The following is a 21,557-nucleotide window of genomic DNA, read 5'->3' as shown; positions in this document are numbered from 1 at the left end:
GAAGGAGTGGTCACAAAACCTATGTGGACCTCTCTACATACCTTACACAGGTAAAAACAACGTGGAAATCTGCTTGATTTCTACATAATTTTTATATTAACGAACCAGTAAACCTAAAATCAAATAATTTTTATATAAATGCCCCCATTCTGAAATGACCTTCAGTCAGAAGCCCCCACCGGAGAAACACTCCACTCAATCCAATCTTCCTTTGTCTAATCAGCCATGTGAGTTTGCCCTCACACCTTGACAGTTTCCACAACCCGTCTCTCTTCTGGTCTGTATACCAGAGAGGGCCGCTAGGAACGAGGCCTGTCATGGAGTGCCGCATCCATATAATAGTGGCTGCATACTTAGGGTTATGTTTCTCCAGAAGCTCAGCCCTGGCAGGGCAGTAAGGTAGATATTTTAGGAAAGGGTTATTTACATAAAAGTTTCCATTTAGGATTACTGGTTGTTTTAATCTTTGAAAAAGCAGTGGGCCCTGATTGGTAGTCTTCTGGGTGGACTCCCAACATTACTGTCTGGAACTGGTTGTACATACTGTGAGTGAAGATAATGTAAATATATAAAGCAGAAATAATCTGTGTTAATTGGCTGTTGTTGTTTTTTTATCTTCTGTAGTGTTTTATGTCTGCTGAAGATATTTGGTGTCATTTAATATGTTAAATGTTTATTCTCATTCTCTACTTCTCTTATTTACTTCTTCTATTGATGGTGTTACTTCTTATATTGCTCAAAGTTCACACTAAAACTGCAACAACCTATTACAAATTATCAGTTTCATATAGTGCAGGCTAAGCAATGGAGGCAAATGTTTGTTTAGTTGATGTTTTCGTGCAGGTTTACATTTTGCGCAATGACAGTAAATTACCTTTATTGTCCCATGCACTCTACTGTTGCTCCAATAATGTCAATGTGAAAATATAGGACAGGGACCTTTAATCAAGTTATCAAGTTAAAATTTGTTATTTGATATCACATAAGAAAAGTAAAATTTTTTTAAAAAAAAAAGTACAGTGTAATATACATTGCTGCTAAAAGTCCTTTATAGTTACTGATCTATGTCATTGATTTAGGATGTGGGACAGAATTTCACAGAAATAATGTAGCATGTGATGAGCAACTTCGGAATAATTTTACAACTACATATATTCTGAAGGCTAGACAGAGCAGTTATTGTTTTTTTTTTTTTTGTTTTTTTTTCAATTACCGTTTACAGAGAGCATTGGAAGCATAATAAGAAAGCATTACAAAAGCACAATAATAACAGATTTCTAGTCCAAACATATAGTTCATTTTGTAATACGAGCAAGTGGCAATGCAAATTTTCACATATAGGGCCTGATTCAGTAAGGAAAGTAAAGCAAATAAAATGAGTAACTTTGCACCTTGGCAACAGCATGTTGCATTGGAGGGGGAGGTAAATTCAAATATGATATCAGATTTATATTTGTGGTAGGGCATGTCCTAGATCAACTTTAAATGTCAGTGTAAAAATAAAGCTATCAAGTATTTGTGTGCTACATGAAAAAACAGACAGTATTTTCCTTACGTGCAAAATAATAACTAATTTGCACCCCTTGCATTGTAACATGGTTTGTCGAGGAGAAAATTTACTCATTTTTTTCCCCCTTACTTTACTTAATGAATCAGGCCCAGAATGTGTGACGGGGGCAAAAGAGGGTTTGGAGATGGGTACAGGGAGGAAGGGTCCATATGGCTGAGGGGAAGAGCATTAGCCTGAAGATACAAGGGCCAATAGCTCAAAAACTGTGTTCTGATTTAAGGGTAAATAGAGGTTGGTCGTGGAAGAAGGTTCACTGGGCCCATACTTATAGATATAGAGGAGTTTCTCATGATACTCGTAATGTACTCTTATTCAGATATGTGTACCAAACATGGGTTGCACACAGATATGACAGTGGGCGGGTGTGGCTTCTTCCACAAGGCTGCTGATTGGATGTTGCAGAACCTGTGATGCACCTGATCAGCTTGTTGTCTGTCTTTGGGAACTCTGCTATGGACAGGGGAAGCAAAATATGTTTACGGTAATGCAAGATCTGTACAGTAGGTTAATAACATTGGTAGAGGGAAATTGCTTCTTTCCAAAATAGTTGAAGTTTATGGCAGCTCCACCAGGCATGCAAGAAAGATCCTTATTGGCCACAATTTCTCTTAACAGCCATCCAATGCATGAGGGGAGATGCCACGGAGCCTGAATTGAACATTGTACCACCTGAAGAGTATGTAGGTGTCCTCCTTGATACGAACATTAATTGAGGACTATGTGACTCCTTCATATACATAGGTACACCCCTCCCCACTTCCCATTTAATTTGGTACTGATTGAGTTTATCATTGGAGACATGAGAAGGGCAGTGTAAAGCATGAAGATGGAGCCTTTGGAGGAGTAGCTGAAAAGGCAGAGATTCTCTACCATGGAGATGGGTCTGCCAAGGAGGAAGGTTTTATCAGTCAAATAAATGTCTAACCTGCAGGTACTGGTAGAACTGCCCATCTGAGAAGCTGGGTAAATCGCCCAAGTCAGAGAATTGACAAAATACTCCCACCCTAGAGAAGTATTCAGAAGTAACATACCTGCTCTAGATCAAATGGAGGACAAGTGTAATGGAAGGCCTGGGGGATGAAGATGGATTGCCCCTGAACTAAACAGTTGGGTAGGGGGATGTGGATAAATTAGCCATTCTGTAACTCCAGTCCAAATGTCAAGGTAGAGCGAATCACAATGCAGGGAGGTCATGCTGTATAAAGGAGGAAGATGTTTGTTCTAAGCCTTGTCGCAGATATGTTACAAGGGCTATACAAAAGAGATTATTTTTGTTATTATTTGTATGGACTTGTATATGTTAGATTTAAATAGAATGTTGTATATTTGACTAGCCTCTTAACACCTGCATTGATATATTTAAAGCCTGATGTAAAACCTAAATGTTTCTACACATTTTTAAGTATCACAGGATTTCAAAAGTTAATGATGTATAATTGCTGAATGCTGATATTATGGTTTTAAATCTATATGTAAAATGATACCGCTATCTTACATTTTAGTAGATGCGGACAATGCATTTTTAGATAGATTGATGTCTATATACTTTTTATGTACCGCTAAATAATTCAAACCTTGGATTATTTTAATTGTCCTTTATTGAACATATGACACTGCGTAATGGTTATACAAACCTACATAAAGTTGTTTTGTAACATTAATGCCCAATGAAGATATAAGACCCAGAAACATTTTACTGTCTCCCTGCTTCACAATAAATGTGTTCTGACTTAGAGGGGAGGAGAGTTATACAGAAACCCTCTGAGTGGTTTCCAGCACCTGGTAGTGTCTGCACTACTGGAGGGCCCTGAGGATAACAGATATTTATAATGTAACAAGGGATACCTTAAAGTGGTATCATGACAGATTTTTAAGTGACATTTCCACCATGTGCACTTCCAGCATTCTTACCTGAAGTAAAACTGAGGAGGGGGAGGTTTTCCACAATCGCTTTATTTTAGCCCACGGTGCAATGCTGCAACAATTCACTGAGGAGGTTGGGGCCGAAATGGTGTGATTTGTGTTATGTAGGCTCCCATCCCAAACTCACTAGGAAGGCCTGCTCTCCCGGGAGTTTGAGAGACTTACCTGACATTCATAAGTCTTCTGGACATTCTGGGAGAGTGGGTAATTATGACTTCCAGTCAAACCCAAAAATAGGCTCAGATTGATTTTTTCTGTGACCGCTAATAAAACAGGAAGCCCTGTATCCGTCCCATGCCGGGTCTCACTGTTTCACTACAAAAGTGCACCTAGATGGTCCACCCAGTACAGTTCAAGCACCCTAGGCACCACTCTGGGTGAGGCAGAGTCAAGCCTCCTACCTCAGACTACCACTTTTGAACCACCTCTTTCATTAATATAAATGTTGTAGTTGTTATCTTAAAATACTGCTCTGTTTAGTCTCATTTATGGCCTAAATTGTTCATGAACTCCTTGATAACTGGGTGCAACTGGAACCTAGTTATCCACAATGGCTCATAGGTTTGCAATGCATTACAACCACACTTGCAGTAGAGCAGAAGTTTGCATAGGCAGTGAGGTGGGGTGGGGGGGTTGGGCAGAATAACGTACAGAATAAGAGAACCATTGTGTCTTAAATTGCAGAGCGAGTAATTGCAATGCGATAAAGGAGTGGAGGAGACTCATTTCAGGGGTGTTTTTTGCCATGTATGACCATTCTAAAATCACTGAAAGACTGGAGCTCTAAATAGAAGTCACAGCTCAGAGATCAGGTCCTGTACTGTTAATGTGATCAAACAGTTTACATGTACAGTGCACTATGTAAGAAAAAAAATAATTATAAAAAGCATGCCCCGAGCCTGGTTCCTCTGCTATAATGAAAAAAAAAACAGAACCCCCTCCCCCCATAAAACAAGACTTTTGGACTACGAAGGATCAAAATAGAAGAAAAGAAGACTTTTTTTTATTTGAAAATTGTATGTGTGTCTTTAATTTTATTATTAATATTTTTTTCTCTTTTATAATGGGAAGAGTCCTAGGGACCACTGTTGATTATACTGCACCACCTGAGTAGAAAGTTGGCCCAGTCTTATTAGTTACACTGGGCCCCACAGCCTAGAGGGGTCAGAAAGGGTCCCAACATTTTTCAGCACATGGCCGATAGCCACTTGGGGGTGAGGTTTTTTTTGCATCCTCCTCCCTTCTCCATCAAGGCACCAGCCCTGCAGTGACCTACCTGAGGTTGTAGGGGAACCCCATGCTCATGGTCTTGTTATTAGAGAGAAAATAAGTCCACCATGCCTGTTTTTTTTGTTGTTTTATTATATTATTTTACATTGCACTGTACATTGAGACAGACTCGGTGTCCTCTTTCTGCCTCGCCACACATTCAGGGAGACTTTTAGTTTGTGGAAAATCTAGACGAACAAAACCAAGGTGTTTTGCAGTGCGCCTCCGGAGCCCTTCCTAAATGACCTCCATTGACTTTAAAATAAGTACTGTTTGAGGATACTGTAGCTTTAATTTAGTAACACTCTCAGATCTGATGGATACATTTCCTTTAGGTTAGGGGTTAAATACAGAGTATTATGATGTTTGATCTCTGTTGTTATCTACTTGTCATTATCTGCATCTATGAGGGTTTCCTGGATGTAATGAGAAATGAGCTGGAATTTTATTAGGAACAGAATAGAGGAAGGATTGAGAGCAGGAAGCAAGGGGGTGGAAGTACTCCCAAAACATAAAGGCCCATATATATCATCGCCCGCCCTCCTCTTGATTCCCACAGACATCACAGGGTTTGGATATTTCATGTCACGAGGGGGAAGGGAGGCTGAAACAAGGTCACAAGACCAAATCCTTACACAGAAGCAACACAAATCTGAAAACACAAGAGGCAAGCAACAAGGGATGTGGTTAATTGCATGCAATGTGCAAACTGTTATATCAGCAGTTTGAATTTTCTCTTTACCTTAAAAGAATGACATCAGTGGAGAACTAAAATGTATCTAAAATTTCAAAAAAGAGAATAATATGTGAAAATTGTTTGAGTATTGTACGCTATCAACAGAAATCTTTCTTGCTTTAGTATTATATGTTTGTAATATTCTCAATTCCATTGTTAAATAATAACAAGTAGGTTGTTTTATTTTTGCTGTTCAGATAAAGCAAATAAGAAGATTTAATAAAAAAAGGAATCTAAAAGCTTAGGGGGCATATTCAATTAGCCACGTTACTCGCAAAAGTAACGCGGCGTTAAAAGTATTACCGTTATTACTGTAATTCTAACCGGGATTTCAGCTCACAGCTCCCTGAGCTGCAAGCCGGCATTAAAGGTACCATAATAATGTTAATTACGCGGACTATTACCATAATAACGGTAATAATGTGCAAGCCGCGCTACTTTTGACAGTAACGCGGCCAATTGAATATGCCCCTTCTTTCTAACTCAGCTGCAGAGTTTTGAAATGAGAATTAAGTTTGGTTTCTGCTTGATAACCGTTGAGTTGCCAAATGCAGGAGTATGATTGTCTGTGAGCCACTATGTGCCATTAGAGCATATTTGATAAGTGTATAAGCCTACAATTTTATGTGATTGTGGTTCAAATGTGACCCGCCCAAAAACACAGAAATATAACTGACAGCATTCTAACCCTCAAGTAAAAATGAAAGGGTATTCGGAAAAAAATCGATATGGGGCTTATTCAAAGATCTATTCCAAGGTACAATAATTCTCACTTTTTCTATCAGAGGGCCTGAGTCATGAAGGAGTAAGTTTGATCCTGGACAAGCTATGTTTGAATGCAAGGGGTGCAAATTAGTTTATTGTTTTGCAGATAAGTTAAATATTGGCTGTTTTTTCATGTAGCACACAAATACTTGATAGCTTTATTTTTACACTGAAATTTAAAGTTGATTTAGGATATGCACTACCCCAATTATAAATCTGTCCCCACATTTTAAATTTACCTTCCCCCTCCAATGCAACATGATTTTGCCAAGGAGGAAGCTTTTTTTGCTTTGCTCTCATTAATGACTCGGGCCCATTAGCTTTTAGCAGTCAAGTTTAGTCACACTCATGAGAGCTAATATCTGATTAGTTGCTATGAGTTTCTCACATATGTTTTGTTTGCATTACGGTGGCACAGTTATTAGCATTACTGACTCCCAGCACTGGGGTTGTGGGTTCAATTTCCACCATGGCCCTTTCTGTGGGGAGTTTGTATGTATCCTCGTGTTTGTGTGGGATTCCTCTAAGCTGCTCCTGTTTCCTCCCGCACTCCAAAAAACATTCTAGTAGGTAATTGATTGGCTCCTGACCAAAATGGACTGTTGAGTGTTTGCGTGTGTGTGTGTTAGGGCGTCAATTTATACTGTAAGCACCATTGGGACACGGACTACAACACTGTAGGATCCTTGTGCGATATGGAGCTGCATACACTCCAAGGTAACCCCAGTACCTAAAACATGATTTTTTCCTTGCATTGCTTTCCATAAGGTATGAGCAAAAAGTCAACAATGTGTTCGTTGCCAAGCTTCCCGCGGAGATGCATGTGAGGTTTCTGCAGAACTCCGCTCTGAATTGGATTACCCCCTTTCAGTTTTATTGGGAGAGAGCGATTTGTTCCCTCGAGTTTTACTCTTACAGTATGAAAGTGTGTTTGTGGCAGTGCATCTACTTTTGTAGAATTGTACAGGAAAGTATTCAGTAAACTGCTGAGCAAGCACATTTTGTATAGTGGACCTGGGATACTACTAAATGTTGTAAAGGAAGGCATAATGATGTGCCCAATGATGTCCACTATAAATTAGATAGCTAAATGATCAGAATATTGAGTAAACCGTCTCTGGGATTCTGCGGGGGAGCTGCAGAACTTTTAAAATACACAATGGCCAGGATCAATCATTACCTCTAGATCAGGGGTGTCCAACCTTTTAGCTTCCCTGGGCCACATTGGAAGACGACGAGTTGGTTTGGGCCGCACATAAGATACACTAACAATAACGATAGCTGATCATCCAAAAAACCATAGAAAACATAGTTAACATATATATATGAGAAAAAAAGTGATATATATATATACAAGTTAACCCGTTCATGATACTCATGCATTCTAGTCAAATCAAGCTACTTATGGTGTTAAAAAGGTTCTTGTCATGCATTTGGGCCATAGCCCAGGCCTCAACCACCAACCACTCCCCACTGTCACCCCCGGCAACCACCAACCACTCCCAACTGTCACTTCTCCTTCAAGAAATATATATATATATATATTTTTTAAATCTTTATAAACACTTTTAACAATTAACAAATTAAAAACATCTTAGTATACCAAATTTCAGCCCTTTCTGAATTTTTTTTTCCACACACACTAAGAATTTAGTAGGTCAGTGTATAACTCCGCCCAGCAGGTGGTGCTGCAGCTTGGTTTTATTTTTTCCACACACACACACACACACACACACACACACACACACACACACACAGACAGACTAACACACGCCACTAGACATTTATATTATAGATATATGTATCACTTTTTTTTCAAATCCCCCTATACTTACCTTTCAATCGCCCTGTTCAAAAAATCCTCTCTAGTTATTATACTATAATCACTTTTTGTATTGTTTCGATGCAATATCAATAAAGTGCATTTAAGCCAGGCATTGTATATCAGGGTGCCCTGACCAGGCCTGCGGTACCTGACATATACATCACTGTGACCCCAAATTGTGACCTGTTTTGCTAATTACACCACTATGTTAGTTAAGGGATAACAACTTATAATGGACCAAAGAGAATAATATATAATGCCCCATTAGTATTAAAAGTAGAAGTATGTAGCAGGGAGATAAGGTCCATGATGCTCCAGGACCAGGTGACTTTTATTCACTGGTCACCGTCCCTTGAAATAATAAAAAAAATCCCCCTTAACTTACCTTTTAATCGGCTTGTTCTCCTTTCCTCTTCTCTTCTTTTCTCCAATTCTGTGCTGCTGATTGTTCTTCTCGCGCGGGTGACTCCTCTGTGCTGTGCTCCGCAATGGATGTTGGGCGTGATGACATCACGTCCGACATTCACTGAGAGCACTGCACGGAGGAGGAGACAATGGAGGGAGCCAGAGTACCAGCTGACATGACCGCAAGGTAAGTATTTTCTTTTATTTTTTTTGCAGGATTTTTTTTTTCCATTAACAGTGCTGCCTTCTTGCCACAACCAAAACTCCTTCTGGGCCACATTTACAGGCGTGCTGGGCCGCATGCGGCCGCGGGCCGCGGGTTGGACAACCCTGCTCTAGATGGTGGAAAGCAATACTCCCATTATCATCATGGCTTTTGCTCCATGTAGGTGCAAGCATATCATAAGTAAGCCATCATGGGCATATACAGTATGTGTACAGGTATACCACTTCATATAATAAATAAAACTTGAAATAAAGTCTGATCCAATGTTCCCTTATTTGTCAGGAATTATATGAAACAATCAGTATATTGTGAGTCAAATTGAAACGTTTTTAATGGTAAGATGCGTGAAGGAAAGGACATTAGCCATATGCATTTTAACATCCTAAATTCACTTCACTAACTATTTGAAGAACTATAGTAGATTCACATTTTCGCTATTCCATGATTTAACATGAAAATACAGTCTATAATAGAGAAACACTTACAGAACATTTGGCATTAACTCCAGACAGTAATGTCACTTCCCATAGAAATGGAAACCACAGCAGACATAAAGAGAACTACAGCTAACATTGCATTCAAATATATTACAAACATCACTTTACCTTTACAGACCTTAAGATTATTACATGTATAATATATGATGATCTTGAAGACAGAATAACCCCATTTAAAAGAAAACACATTTCCATAAGATTTTCTCAAACTGAGCCATGACATGAAGACCAATGCAGTATTCCTTCTGCTGAAAAACTATTTCTGTCTTTTTGTAGATAAAAATGTACATTTGTATTTCTCTTCAAAGCTACATCCATTAGTTCCCACTGGGAGAGCATCTTTTTTTCTCTTAAACAAATGTTGTTAATGTGTCTTTAATTTTTGTACAGTTTCTTTGGGATGTTAACTTTATAAGCTCTGAATGACTTTCTGCAAAGCTCTGCAGCAGTACTTCCTGTTAAACATTGTCTTTGCACAATATGTATCCCTTTAGTTAGTGGGATGCAGATCCGTAAATAGAACTCTTTAAGCAAACAAGAAGTGCATGGGGTCTCGTTCCTGTGACTGTTGTGGTTTGGGAGATGCTAGTTTCCTTTTGGGGGGGTACACCTTGATATTTGATAATGTTTTAGCCAGTGGTCAAAGTGGAAATTTAGAAGTGGCCGAATGATTCAACTTCCCTCAAAATCTGTGTCTGCTGTGCATTCCCATCCTTCATTACTACCCGTGATTTATCTGTGATCCTACTCTCCCATCCCTCTGTTTCTGCTACTGTATCTATTCTATACTTTGAAACCTGTCGTACTTCAGATCCACATGGCACCTAGGATTTGTTAAGAATCCAGGGAAGATGTGTGTCCATTGAATAATGAATAGGAATTATACAAAAAATTTTTTGCATCAGCAGTGATTTGACAAATTGGCTACAGAGATATTTCCAGGCCTGAAGTATACGCTCCTTTAGGATCAATGTAGGCATCTTGTGTAAATGTTATCTTCCCTGGTCGCCTTGTGGGTCCATAACAACTTGGGTGCCATAGGTTGCTCAAACAGTTTTTTAACTTTAGATGTCCCTCTTCTCTGTCTCATGTTTTCTATGTAGTAGTCCCCTTTTTGTCTACATGCCTTTTTATCCTTATCTATCACTATAAAATGTTATTAACTTTTCTCAAAATGGCGACTGCATCCCCGACATTCCCATTCTTAAGCTGTCTCTCCCACCACACTTTACATCTAACCCAGGGGTTAGCAACCTTTTGTCTATCTGTGTGCCGGCTAAAATCTAGTCAAGCCCATGTGTGACAGTTGTGTACATACAATAATATATAATAGTAATGGGGCGACAAATAAATGTTCATGTTATGCCACACAGTAGTGCCCCCAGTTCTAATTATGCCACATTGTAGTACCCTTAATTCATATTATGCCACATAGTAGTGTCCCCCTATTCATTATGCCACATAGTAGTGCCCCCCTATTCATATTATGTCACAGTACTGCTCAATTCATATTATGCCACATAGTAGTGTCTCCCTATTCATATTATGCCACATAGTAGTGGCCCCCTATTCATATTATGTCACATAGTAGTGGCCCCCTATTCATATTATGTCACATAGTAGTGGCCCCCTATTCATATTATGTCACATAGTAGTGCCCCAATTAATATAATGACACATATTACTGCCCAATTAATATTATGCCACATAGTACTGCCCAATTCATATTATGCCACATAGTACTGCTCAATTCATATTATGCCACATAGTACTGCCCAATTCATATTATGCCACATAGTACTACCCAATTCATATTATGCCACATAGTTCTGCCCAATTCATATTATGCCACATAGTACTGCCCAATTCATATTATGCCACATAGTAGTACCCAATTCATACTATGCCACATAGTTGGGCCCCCAGATCAACTTCAAACTTCATACTACTTGCTACTTACCTTTGGAGTCGACACACACGTCTGGCAGCTGCTTTACTAAAGCAGCCGGAAATGGCCGAAACGGAGCTGCTGCGCATGTGCAGCAGCTCCATTTCAGCCATTTTTGGCTGGTTTAGTGAAGCAGCTGCCAGATAGAAGTGGTCCATGTGCCACATCTGGCATGTGTGCCAGAGTTTGCTGACCCCTACTTGAACCATCTTCTCCCCTGTCCCTCTCGCCTAACCCCCTGTACCATATTCTCCCATGTAAATCTTACCTATTCTCCTGCAGCCTTCTTCCTTCTGATTCGTTTAGTTTTCTAATTATGCTTCTCCACTGTTCTCTCTTCAGACATTCCCACTCATGATAGCCTCTCTGCCGCTCTCCATTTTCCCTTTCACCACCTATTTTCCCCTCTTACCTGTGCCTCACTCAGCGAGAGTGAATGGAATGCATGTAGAATGCATAGATCCACTTCCTGCTTCTGCTTTGGGTAAGAGAGTCACAAAGGTAAAAACAGTGAAGTCAAAGTAAGTAATGTGTATGTGCCGCATGGCAATCACAGATGCACTGCCGGGGAGGAGGGGGGACTCTTCTATGTGGCATGATATGGTTATTGGATTAGGCCACAAACACAGCCTCTCTGCTAGATTATGTGCCCTGATGTGGAGAGAGAGATGCTGGTGTGGTGGACACACCAGGAGCCTGGTGGTCATGATGGCGGTACAAGGACATGGAGAAGAGGAGGGTGACTGATCATTACTTTGGCCATAAGATGAAAACAGTAGCAGAAGTGGCGGTATAGTGTGCCGCTGTATACTGGTCCACTTCGATCTCTGGTTTTAGCACATAATACTTATTTTTACTAATTTCTAAATTATGTTGCATCTGGATGGATGTTTCAATTGGGCTAAGAAGAGCCTGTGATTGGGACACTAAGGAGCTTGGTTTAGGGCTGGGACTAGTATTAATTTTAGAGATTAGGCTAATTTTAGGGCTGTGATTATTAGCCATAGGACATAGAATGAATTAAAGAGTACCTGTCATCTGCATACAGTGGATGCAGTCAGTTTGGGCTCTATTAATAAGAATGAAGCCAATAAATTCACTAGAAGACTAGTAACATCACTGGTATCACTATTTCTTCAGATATTAGGAACTGAAGTAGATTGCTCTCTTCTTCTTGTCCCTACAGATCCTTAGTTTTGTTCTGCATGGCCTGTACTTGCCAGGTCACCTATTGAAGAACAGTTATTTTATTTTTTCAAAGTATATTTTATTAGGTTTTTCAATAACAGTTAAAAGATGTGGGGGAAAGAGGGGCAGAAGAAAGAGAGAGAGCACGGAAGGGGATGCAGTCAAATTTGTACAAAGGATATATATGGTTTCAACTGAACAGTTTACAAATGATCAAACTAATAACCATTACGAATGTGTGAGGAAGAACTCAATTATTTTTCTATTTTTAAGGAGTATACACCTTCCCCCCCAAGGGGCAGAACCACAGGGGGTCCTATTCCACAAATACCACGGTTCCCAATGAATTTACCCCTAACGTCACTGGAGAACATTAAGTGATTACACCTCCCCATGCAATGTTTCATATTTACTTTGGAGCAGGCAGTTGCTCAGTATTATCAAAACACTTTTCTAAGAGTTGTATTCATATAAACTGTTCCAGGTAGTAGATTCCTGGGCAAACGACTGTTACCAGTACCACCGGGGCTGAGTTACTGAACACCAGGGCTTCCAAACATGACATCTGGAAAACAATGTTCTGAGACAATACATTTTAAGCTATTTTCACTTATATCTTTATTCATTACCAAGTAGTATATTTGAAAAACAACATTTAGCATTGGCATTTTGATGTAAATAATTGCTAGCCTTTTTGATACTATAAAGTTATACTGCCTTGTAACTGCTTGTAAATTTAGATTGCATTTTTTGTTTTTGTTTTCCCTCAGTCATTGCTGTTTTGGGCCCTGGTCATCGCCATCTGTGCTTTCCTCAATCTTCTTTTTGTGACTATCTATCTGATCTGCTTCTGTTGCTGCAAGAAAGAAGAAGACACAGAAACGAAGAAAACAAGTTCCTGCTGCGTCACATGGACCGCCACCGTTTCCGGCCTGCTCTGCTGGTGAGAGACTCTAAATTAGCACACTGCAAAGCTTGGTTCTCTAGTATCACTAACCAGGGGCACCAAGAGCTGGGGAGTAGCCTGCCTGGGGATCCTGGTCTGCCTGTGTACTAGGAGGAGCCACTAATTTGGGGTGGACACGCCCCCTTAGTTTCTGTGGAACGCAAAAAGGTTCTGTACCGGAATTCCTCTTGGCAGCCTTGTCACTAATACTCCAAAATACTCATAGGACATTCAAATAGACTGACTTACCAATAACTAGTGTAGAGTTAGAAATGAGAATACAAAGAAATAATAAGCAATACAGACATTTGACTTCTGATTACTTTAATAGTTAACCATTAAGAAAAGGCAGATTCCTCCGATACAACAAAAAGGTTAAATCACCTTATTTTGTAGCATTGGGAGAAGTGATATTAGACCAATAACCAGCCTCAATCTCGCCCCTGTACCAGGGCATGTACCCAGGCCGGCATCCTCCCTGCCACAGATACACAGCTGATGCAGATGTTGTTGCCAGGATTTCTCTCCTCTTTCATATCCTCTGTGGACCTGTTCAGTGCAGTATTCAGATGGAATTATACACCTCTGCAGGCTCAGCGAGCAGTTACTTGTTCATATTTCACTGGCTAGAGTTATTGATTAGTACGTCAGGGTTGAAGGTTTAATGTTACTTATATATTATAATATTGCGCATTATGATATGGTACATAATAAATGTTAAGCCCAGTCCTTGGCATTGCTAGCTCACAGCACTGTGGTCATGGATTTGATTCCGACCAGGCCCTTATCTGTCTGGCATCTGTATGTTCTCCCCTTATATGTGTGGGTTTCCTCTAGATACTTTGATTTCCTCCTACAGTCCTAAAACAAAACTGCTAGGTTAATTGCGGATAAAATGGACACTAGTTTGGTTTTGGCGTGAAACATATTGTTCCTATGATATATTTTCACAGTATGTTGTGTGACATACAGGGTCACTGTTTAAATTCTAGGAAAAGTGATATTATGCCATGTACACCACATTGTAAAACAGTGGCAGGGACGACAATGAATATTTAACCTCACTCTCATACTGCACTCCGGCCCCCAAATGCAGTTGTTTCCATCTCTAGCACAGCTAAGCAGGGGTTTCTGGCCGAGGCCCCTGAATCACTTTGATTAGATTTTGCTCTCTCCAAGAGCTTAGTATAAGGATTGTGTTTATAATCCGGGCCAGCCCGTGAAGCGCTGATCTGCATGTTGGGATCAGGGGGTGTGGAGGGGAAGTGACAGGTCAGCAACACAGTCACATAATAATTCCCCTACATTGGTACATGAATTATTACTCCTGGCGGTGCGAGACCAGAAACCATATACTGGTGCAGAGTACGTCTATGCAACTGCAGTCACTCTGAACTGTTATTGTTACATTGCAACTGGTTTGTTATCTCAAGGTGTTTCAGCTCACACCACACTAATCAAACTGTCATTGCTGTTGTCATCTCTGCTCCTCTTCTGGTGATCTCCACTGCCTCACTGACAACAAGGACCACTGAGCACAGGGAACAACTGTCCTGGCTCTGTTTACAGCAGTGAGCGTGATACGTAACGAAAACACTGCACACAGCTACTCCAGGCTGACAGATAACCACAAGAGTACACGTGCAGCTCAAAAGCAGAAGCCTTCCCTAGAACCAGAGGAGGTTGAATGGGGAAGGACAGTTATGGTTGACAACAGATGACTGTTTTAAGATTTCTTCAGTAACTGATTCATGTTTGGCCTTCAGTGTCTCTACCCCACCTGTAGCTGCACAGAAATGCCAGTTGTCAAATATTGCTTTATTATTGGCGGCTATAGTGTTCCCCATACCTCTGATTGTAAGCTCCTTTGGGCAGGGTCATCTTTACCTTCTGCTTCATGTCATTGTATTATTTACAAACAGAGAAGAGAAAGGTTGAGTATATGAGCACTTCAGTCCATCCATAACTCCATGGTATTCTAGTTATAGTTAAAATACATCTTTATTGATAATATATCATCATGAATGATGTGCAACACTAAAATAACACACACACTATATGGACAAAAGTATTCGGACACTTGACCATTACACTAACAGGGTCTGTAATAACATTGTATTCAAATACATATACTTTAGTATGGGTTTGATCCCCCTTTTGAAGCGATAACAGCTTCCATACTTCTCGGAAGGCTTTCCACAAGATGTAGGAGTGTTTCTGTGGGAATTTGTGCCCATTCATTCTGTAGAGCATTTATGAGGTCAAACTCTATTACAGTTCATCCCAAAGGTGTTTGATGGGGCTGAAGCTAGGGCTGTGTGTGGGCCAGTAAAATTCTTCCACACCGAACTCATCAAACCATGTCTTTGTAGTCCTTGCTTTGTGCACTGGGGCACAGTCATGTTGGAATAGAAAAGGACCTTTCCAAAACTGTTGCCACAAAGATGGAAGCATAGCATTGTCCAAAAGGACTTGGTATGCTGAAGTATTAAGATTGTCCTTCACCAAACTTTACAGTTGGCATAATGCAGTCAGGCAGGTAACATTCTCCTGGCATCCGCCAAACCCAGACTCGTCCATCTGACTGCCAAACAGAGAAGCGTGATTTGTCACTGCACAGAACACCTTTAACACGCAGTAAGGGTCAATTGTTTCACAGCAACATTGTTTTAACAGGTTAAAAACCAACAGTAGGTATGGCTGCCTTCCAAGTTCTTCCGCAGTGAATAGAGAAAGGATCAGGGTATATAAGCCCAGACTGTAGATAAGTTAGAAGAAACATAATACATGCTTATTTTTTCACCAGAAGGAAAGCGAATGACAATACTTCGCAAATCATCTTTTTGATTATTAATTGGGGACATGATCTTAAAATAAGTATAGGCTTCCCTTTTAATTCCCAAGATGGTGTTAAATCATCTTTTGTTAACTCCGTTTTTTAGCCATGAACTAAGTAGCGACCTTCATCTGTGGTAATTCTATAAGGTCTTTCATCATCAAAGTCATTGCTGAATCCGTATTCCTTGGCTCGCTGTGTCCTGACTTGACTGTTATACTGCCTTTCAAGCTGACAATACCAAATCAGTGTGTCTAGACAAATGCTGGAGCTAGAGAAACGTGTTCCAATCTTTACAGAACATTCACTATTTAGATTGTAAGCTCTTTTGGGCTGGCTTCTGATTCCTAATGTGTTTCCAATAAACTGCAAATTGTAGATGTTTCACTTTCACTGCACCAAGCCTCACTCACATGTTAAGCCTTAAACTGTACTTATAATAAAATAACGACACTGAAACCATGAATTTGTTGGCAAGTAGTACGCCACAGTTTATTAATAACAAGACATGGTGGCAGAGAAGGTAAATTGCAAGTCAGCTGCAGCATTAACCAAACAATGTATGGCTATCCGACACTAACTACTAGACCCAGGATATAATCCTTTTCGATTGGCCGGTGCTAAATCTTGAGTCAGCGTGACAACACCTCTTCTGGACTCACAATGACGTGCCTACACAAAGCAGGTCAAGGGATCCCCCCCACAAAGGGACCAAGAGCCAAAGTACTTCAAAGAGAGCAGTGACCTGCGGCCAATGAGCGGAAGCACCATATGAATTAGTCGCCAACTCACAAATGCCTTCCTGCCGAACTGTGCCTGTTCTTTGCGTTGGGAGAAATAGTGTTAGACATGTAAAATGATTACCCATAGCAGGGAGTCGGGACATATGACTGGAGTGAGGGATGTCCTGCAGTGAAAGAGTCCCAGGAACCCTTGGGAGGAGCCTTTATACCAGAGCGGAGAATACTCCCATTGGATTCTATTGGCTGGGACATGCAGCGGACTTAACCCCGAGCAGGTACGCTTGCCCTCACACCGCTTACCCTCACAAAGGGCATTCAGCGTATGGTCTCACTTGTCATAAAGATAAAAGGGGAGAAATTAACCATTTGATAAGACTATCTATTGGCATGTTACTTTGCTTTGGGCCATCATTAATGTTACTATTGAAGTGCAGTGTGAAGGCCTCATCAGGGTGTCATAAAATGGAAATATTTGTATGCATTTTACTATGTTAGTCCGGAAAGTGATGGGTTGTGTTCAGACATACCTGGAGGTTGTGCCCCATTATTGTCAAGTACACACAGGAGTTCTTCATGTGCCCATAGTATATTCCACTTGTACTATGTCTTTCTCATGTTGCACACAGCATATCCAGCACTTATAAACAATAGAATAGGGATCACTGATTCCTATGCAGAACTTACACATAATACAAACGAGTGTTCACAGTGAATTCTGGATGGACCACGGGTGCAAAACAGTAGAATATACTGTATCCGAGATCTGCTTAACATTCACAATAAACATATGTGTTGTGTGGGTACATTCTTATGAGCATCAATGTGTAGTATTCCAAGTGGTAGTAATGCTGCATTCACCATGCTGTAAATTTAGCACTGTAAATGCACCAGTGTTACATTCTGCTTGAGAATCAAGAATATCAGCTGTTTGTGTATGAACTATAATTGCAACACACCATTTGATTGGTGGAGAGTAAAGTTTGACTTTGCTTTGGTCTGAAATGTCCGGTAACAGAGAATAACTTGTACATACCTGCACATTACATATATATACATTATTGAACATCTGAAGACCTGTCACAGTAAGGGGAATTTTACACATATTTATAAACGTTAATAATTTGTATTTTAGGTTTAGTGGTCCTGAGCTTCATATAGTTTCATCTATTTGTCCCAGTGATATACATTTCAGTGGTACATTAGTAAAGAACAAAACAGTGTGTGCTTCTTCAAAAGGTCAATTCAAACAGGGTGGATTTAACAACATTAAAAATGTATGACAAAATTCAGTGAGGATCAAAACAAATCCCATTTACCTAAACACATCAGAAACTAAACATGGAGAGAGAGGTTGAAGTGTAGCAGATGGTGATCACATTGATGAATCATAAAGATTTTTTTTTTATTCTGTCCAACATCTATTATCTTCATATTGAGATATTGATGTACTGTTTTTACAGAAAGAATGTGAAGTGTTGGGAAAAGAAGAATCAGTGCAATTGCTTTATGTCACTTAGAGATGGCAGGCATGGATCAGAGGGAGCCGGGTGAGGAGGGGTGGAAGTTCATCTCTGAGCCTGATATTGGGCTGTCAGAGAGATCTAGTTATATAACAAAACCTCAGGGCGGTTTTTAACAGACAAGCCTTAAAATAGCATCATACGTTATCTCCTTTTTCACAAAAGACTCGCAGAAGGCTGTTCGGGCAGCGCAGTAACAAAATGGAAATGGAGATTTGAACAGAGGCAGATAGAATAGAAGGATCCATTCTCAGTTTTTGAGTGGAATGTGCACCATAAACCTTGTTAAACTAATTTAATATCTGATGACTTTTGTTTTAATCAAATGTTTTTTGAGGGGTGGAGTGGTAAGAGGTGGAATTTACAGCATTGCATGTGGAGATATGGGCAGCATGGTGGCTTAGTGGTTAGCACTTCTGCCTCACAGCACTGAGGTTATGAGTTTGATTCCTGACCATGGCCTTATCTGTGTGGAGTTTCTATGTTCACCCTGTGTTTGCATGGGTTTCCCCCGGGTTTCCTCCCACGCTCCAAAAAAACATACTGGTAGGTTAATGGGCTGCTATTAAATTGACTCTGGTTTCTTGTAATCTCCAATGGGGCAGGGACTGATGTGAGTTCTCTTTACAGCACTGCAGAATTAGTGGTGCTATATATCATCATCATCATTATTTATTTATATAGCGCCACTGATTCCGCAGCGCTGTACAGAAACATCAGTCCCTGCCCCATTGGAGCTTACAGTCTAAATTCCCTAAGATACACACACAGACAGAGAGAGAGACTAGGGTCAATTTTGCTAGTAGCCAATTAACCTACTTGTATGTTTTTGGAGTGTGGGAGGAAACCAGAGCACCTGGAGGAAACCCACGCAAACACGGGGAGAACATACAAACTCCCATGGTTGGGAATTGAACTCATGACCCCACGCTGTGAGGCAGAAGTGCTAACCACTTAGCCACCGTGCTGCCCACATATATATATAAATAGCTGATGATGATAATGATGACTTGGATCACCTCCCTGTCACAGGTTTATGCATTAAGACCACAGAAGCTTCTTGGCTGCAGTGCCCACAAGTTTTAATTATATCTCTTCTGCAAACCGCAAATGTGTAAAGAAATGTTTGTTCTGCTTTCCATGAACCCTAAATTGTCTCATCTCCTCAAATTCTTTTATGTTTTGTTGCTTTTTATATAGCAACACCTAACCTGTCATGTATGTATGTCTTTAGAGTGTGGGAGGAAATTGAAACAACTGGCGGAATCCCACGCAAGCACAGGGAGAACATACAAACTCCACACAGATAGGTTGTCTCGTTGGGAATAGAACTCATGACTCACGCTCTGTGAGGCAGTATTGCTAAGCACTGTGCCACCGTGCTGCCCCAACAACTCTAAAAAAATAAATAAAAAAAAATAAAAAAAATTCTCCTATCCCAATATGCTAGCAAGGCATCATATGCACAGGTGACAGGTTTATTTATTTAATGTGCGTTCTAAATTCCTATTAAATGAGCTTTAACACTGACAGTCTAAAGAAAGTGAGAAAATGGACCTGTACATGTTAACTGCATTGTTTCCAAGCCTTAATGCTCCTTAATATGCAATGGAGTTCTATGGAAAAACTCATTACGTACATAGCACACTATTCTGCAGGGAGTCTTTAAGAACATACTCTCATATGCTCTGTTCAGACCAAGGATAAGTACAAGGCTTTGCTACATTTTAACCTAGCATTATTTTTCAATACTTGAGCATACAAGTCCTAAATCGTAAGATTAGTTCAAGGCATCTCCAGAGGTGAGGTTTTTATGTCAGCAAATGTTAGTATCATCCTGCTAACTACACAGTCGCTGCACGCTTTACCCCATACAGTTGTACCTTACGTACAGGAGGGTAACATTGGGCAGCCCTCAGTACAATTTAATAATATGTGACACATCTATCTGGATGAATGTTTTTTTGTGGACTTGTTCCCACCCTTGCATTCTATAATTTGAATGTTGTATATAAAATTTAGAACACAGCACATCCTATTTCTTATGTGTTAACATGCACTACCACAATACAATTGATTATAGGGGTAAATCACAAGAGATAGACATATGAAACACTAAAGCTAGGTACACACTGGAGCTTTTTCGTCCAATAATCGTGCCAATCAGCCAACATATGACCGTTCAGTCGGATGTCGCGTAAGATTGTGTAATCACACAATGGTCAAAAGTCGTCCCAAACTGGCGATTGTTGGTTCTTTTGTTTTGCGTACGGTTTGATAATCTCGTTCCAATTCCCTTCCGATCATGTAGTGTGTATGAATTCATGACCGATTCCACGACCAACTGCGACTCAAATATGGGCATGTGTATGTAATTTTCTGATGTCTGTAGCTCTCCCACGTGGTGCGGTGTCCGCACATCAGTCAGTTGACAAATAGTTGCTTCCTTTTAAGAGTTTTTGTGAGGTTCTACCAGAAATGTTCTGCCCTTTATTTAAATTTCTTGGCAATATCGCTGCATGGACATCATATGTCATTTCAGTGTGCACGAAATCAAAATCTTTTAACACGATAATATGGCTGTGAAAAGTCGCAGCCCGATTGGTTGATTTTTCTTTAATTGTCCCCATATATGAGCAGAACAAAGTTCTACACTGCCTTGCTAATTGTTATACTGGTCTTGTTTTTCAACTGGAGATATTGCATTGCACCAATGCAGAAAAGTGTTACGCTCTCAGACTACACTGTAATCAAATTACTGAACTGTTTCCATAGTCACGGTTGTAGTATTAACTCCCCCTTCATGGGATAAATCACAAAGTCATTGCCCCCCTTGTGCGCTATCAAGATGTATGGGAGCCCCCATAGTCTGATTGAAGTGGTTACCTTATACATTACCTGATCCCAAGTCATATCCTGAATATCAAACCAGTGGGCAACAGATTATTCAAAAGCAAAATGCCTACCAATTGGCTATGCTTCCGCAATCCCAAAATATGTGTGCTATCAAACATACAAATGAGGACAAAAAATAAGTGTCAACCATACAACTAGCAAATAACACCCCAAAACCAACACACACACACCTGTCAACAAAGATGACTCTGAAACTATCTAATGACAGAATGCTATGCTTCCATTAAGTTATGCTGTACCTATA

General features: G+C 40.1%; 1 protein-coding gene across 1 annotated transcript in view; it reads left to right on the top strand.

Annotated features, from left to right (window-relative positions):
• The window catches only part of TTYH2 (tweety family member 2), a 67,539-nt gene that overhangs the window by 11,932 nt on the left and 34,050 nt on the right, over positions 1–21,557 (top strand). The window contains exon 2 of the mRNA XM_075216835.1: positions 13,123–13,295. Coding sequence (XP_075072936.1) covers positions 13,123–13,295 — 173 coding nt within the window. The remainder of the gene's footprint in view (positions 1–13,122; positions 13,296–21,557) is intronic.

This window comes from Mixophyes fleayi, chromosome 6 (assembly GCF_038048845.1).
Source record: "Mixophyes fleayi isolate aMixFle1 chromosome 6, aMixFle1.hap1, whole genome shotgun sequence".
In the NCBI taxonomy this organism is placed as follows: Eukaryota; Metazoa; Chordata; class Amphibia; order Anura; family Limnodynastidae; genus Mixophyes; species Mixophyes fleayi.
Note: the sequence above shows the minus strand (reverse complement) of the source record. Positions and strands in the feature narration are given on the sequence as shown.